The following is a 1,677-nucleotide window of genomic DNA, read 5'->3' as shown; positions in this document are numbered from 1 at the left end:
TATAAGGTGAATATTTGATTATATTAAAATATAAATTTGAATGAATATTGAATACTGAAGTATGAAATTTTAAACTTTACCGCGGATAATACGCAAAAAGGCATTAATGCATTACAAATACGGTCTTCTCTATTATAGGCTATAGCAGCCGGTTGTTGATCGGCCTTTTTAGCGCTACCTGGCGGAAGGCGCGCTAACCAAAGTGCCGTCTGATTTGGACTCACTTCTCGGCTCGAGTGACTACACCGTTTTACCTACATCGTGGACCGGAACGAAACGTTCGTTTACTATTATCTATGATGTGAATAGGGGTAGGTAGCACGAGAAAAAAATATACGACAGTGTTCAATGTCCGCACGTTTGCGCATGCGTATCAAATCAATCACAGATCGGTCCGCAGCTAGTGCCATAATTTTGTCGTGATCAAATTATTCAGCTTCAACAGGTGCGAAGTGACACACGTCCGACTAACCAACACCATCGGAGTGCAGATTATCATTATCATCTCCTACAGCAGCAATCTCTTCTCCACAAATGCACCGTAAATTCAAAACAGGTCCGTTTATTAATAATGACTTATATTTTTCTTGATATTTATTTCATATAAATTAATATTTTTTATAGGTGATGTAGATACCTGTATCCAATCACCTAAAAGTGTTCATAATGAAGGAAATGTAGTAGTATCAGAAGTAATCGAATTGTTAATTGGTTCAACATATTATAAGGCCCAAATAAATCATATAGAAACAATAGCCAATGATCCATCCATGAATGAAGACTTATCAAAAAGAAAATATGTAAGTTTCAAATGTTCAAAGCCCTCTAGAACTTGTGAAATTTGTATTGCATTTAGAAAAAAATTGTGTTCAGCATACCACTTAGTTCATCCTGTAAATAATGAGTTTGTAACTAAAAAAAAATGGATGAAATGTATAAAAAAAAAATTTAAAGGGGATAGGCATTATGGGTTATATAAAGAAATAGCCAAATATTCTAGCTACGACTTTGAAGTTGAACTAAGAAATATTTTTGAATATAATTACCATTTTAAGGCAGAAGACGAAAGGCATCGTGATTACAAAGAAAGAATAAAAAAGAAAAGTATAATGGACAGCATTATTGATACCAATTATTGGTTTACATTAATAACCAAGATAAATAAATTAATATAAATAATAACTAAATTCAAACTTGCCAGTTAAAAATATTGAAAGTAGTTTCAAAAACCAAGTCAAATTAGTTTGAATCATTAAGAATCATTAGTCAAAAAAAGTTTCTATTAATATTCGAGATTATATCAAGACAAAACTTCCTAGTAGAAAATACTTCAAATAGTCTTAAAATAATAGTTGAAAAGCTTAACTTAGAATTATGTGCCGGTGAAAAGATAAAATATTTCAGTGATAATAAAAATCTTTTGAAAAAAAGTTTTTTAAACTCAATGGGTATCCGTTATTTAAATTTAAATTCTGTAGATTCTCAATATTTGGAGATGATTTTGCAAGTTTTAAATTAAGAAATATTTATAAAATATATGATAAAAATGTTATAAGCGATCTACACAGATCTGATTATTCAAAAGTGGTCAAAATAAAAAACTAGTAATATCAGAATTATTCGAATTGTTATTCGGCTCAACTGTTCATATGAAAAGTTCAATTTCAACTTTATGAA

At 30.2% G+C, this 1,677-nt stretch overlaps 1 protein-coding gene across 1 annotated transcript; it reads left to right on the top strand.

Moving 5' to 3' along the window:
• The first annotated feature begins 128 nt into the window (after positions 1-128).
• On the top strand, positions 129-1,662 carry LOC107883408. Its single transcript, XM_016803362.2, has 2 exons — positions 129-556; positions 625-1,662. Exons 1-2 carry the CDS (start codon positions 535-537, stop codon positions 1,173-1,175), a joined length of 573 nt encoding a protein of 190 aa, XP_016658851.1. The 5' UTR covers positions 129-534; the 3' UTR covers positions 1,176-1,662.
• Positions 1,663-1,677: the final 15 nt, after the last annotated feature.

This window comes from Acyrthosiphon pisum, chromosome A1, assembly GCF_005508785.2.
Source record: "Acyrthosiphon pisum isolate AL4f chromosome A1, pea_aphid_22Mar2018_4r6ur, whole genome shotgun sequence".
NCBI lineage: Eukaryota > Metazoa > Arthropoda > Insecta > Hemiptera > Aphididae > Acyrthosiphon > Acyrthosiphon pisum.
The sequence above is the reverse complement of the archived record's forward strand: the minus strand, read 5'-3'. Positions and strand labels throughout refer to the sequence as shown.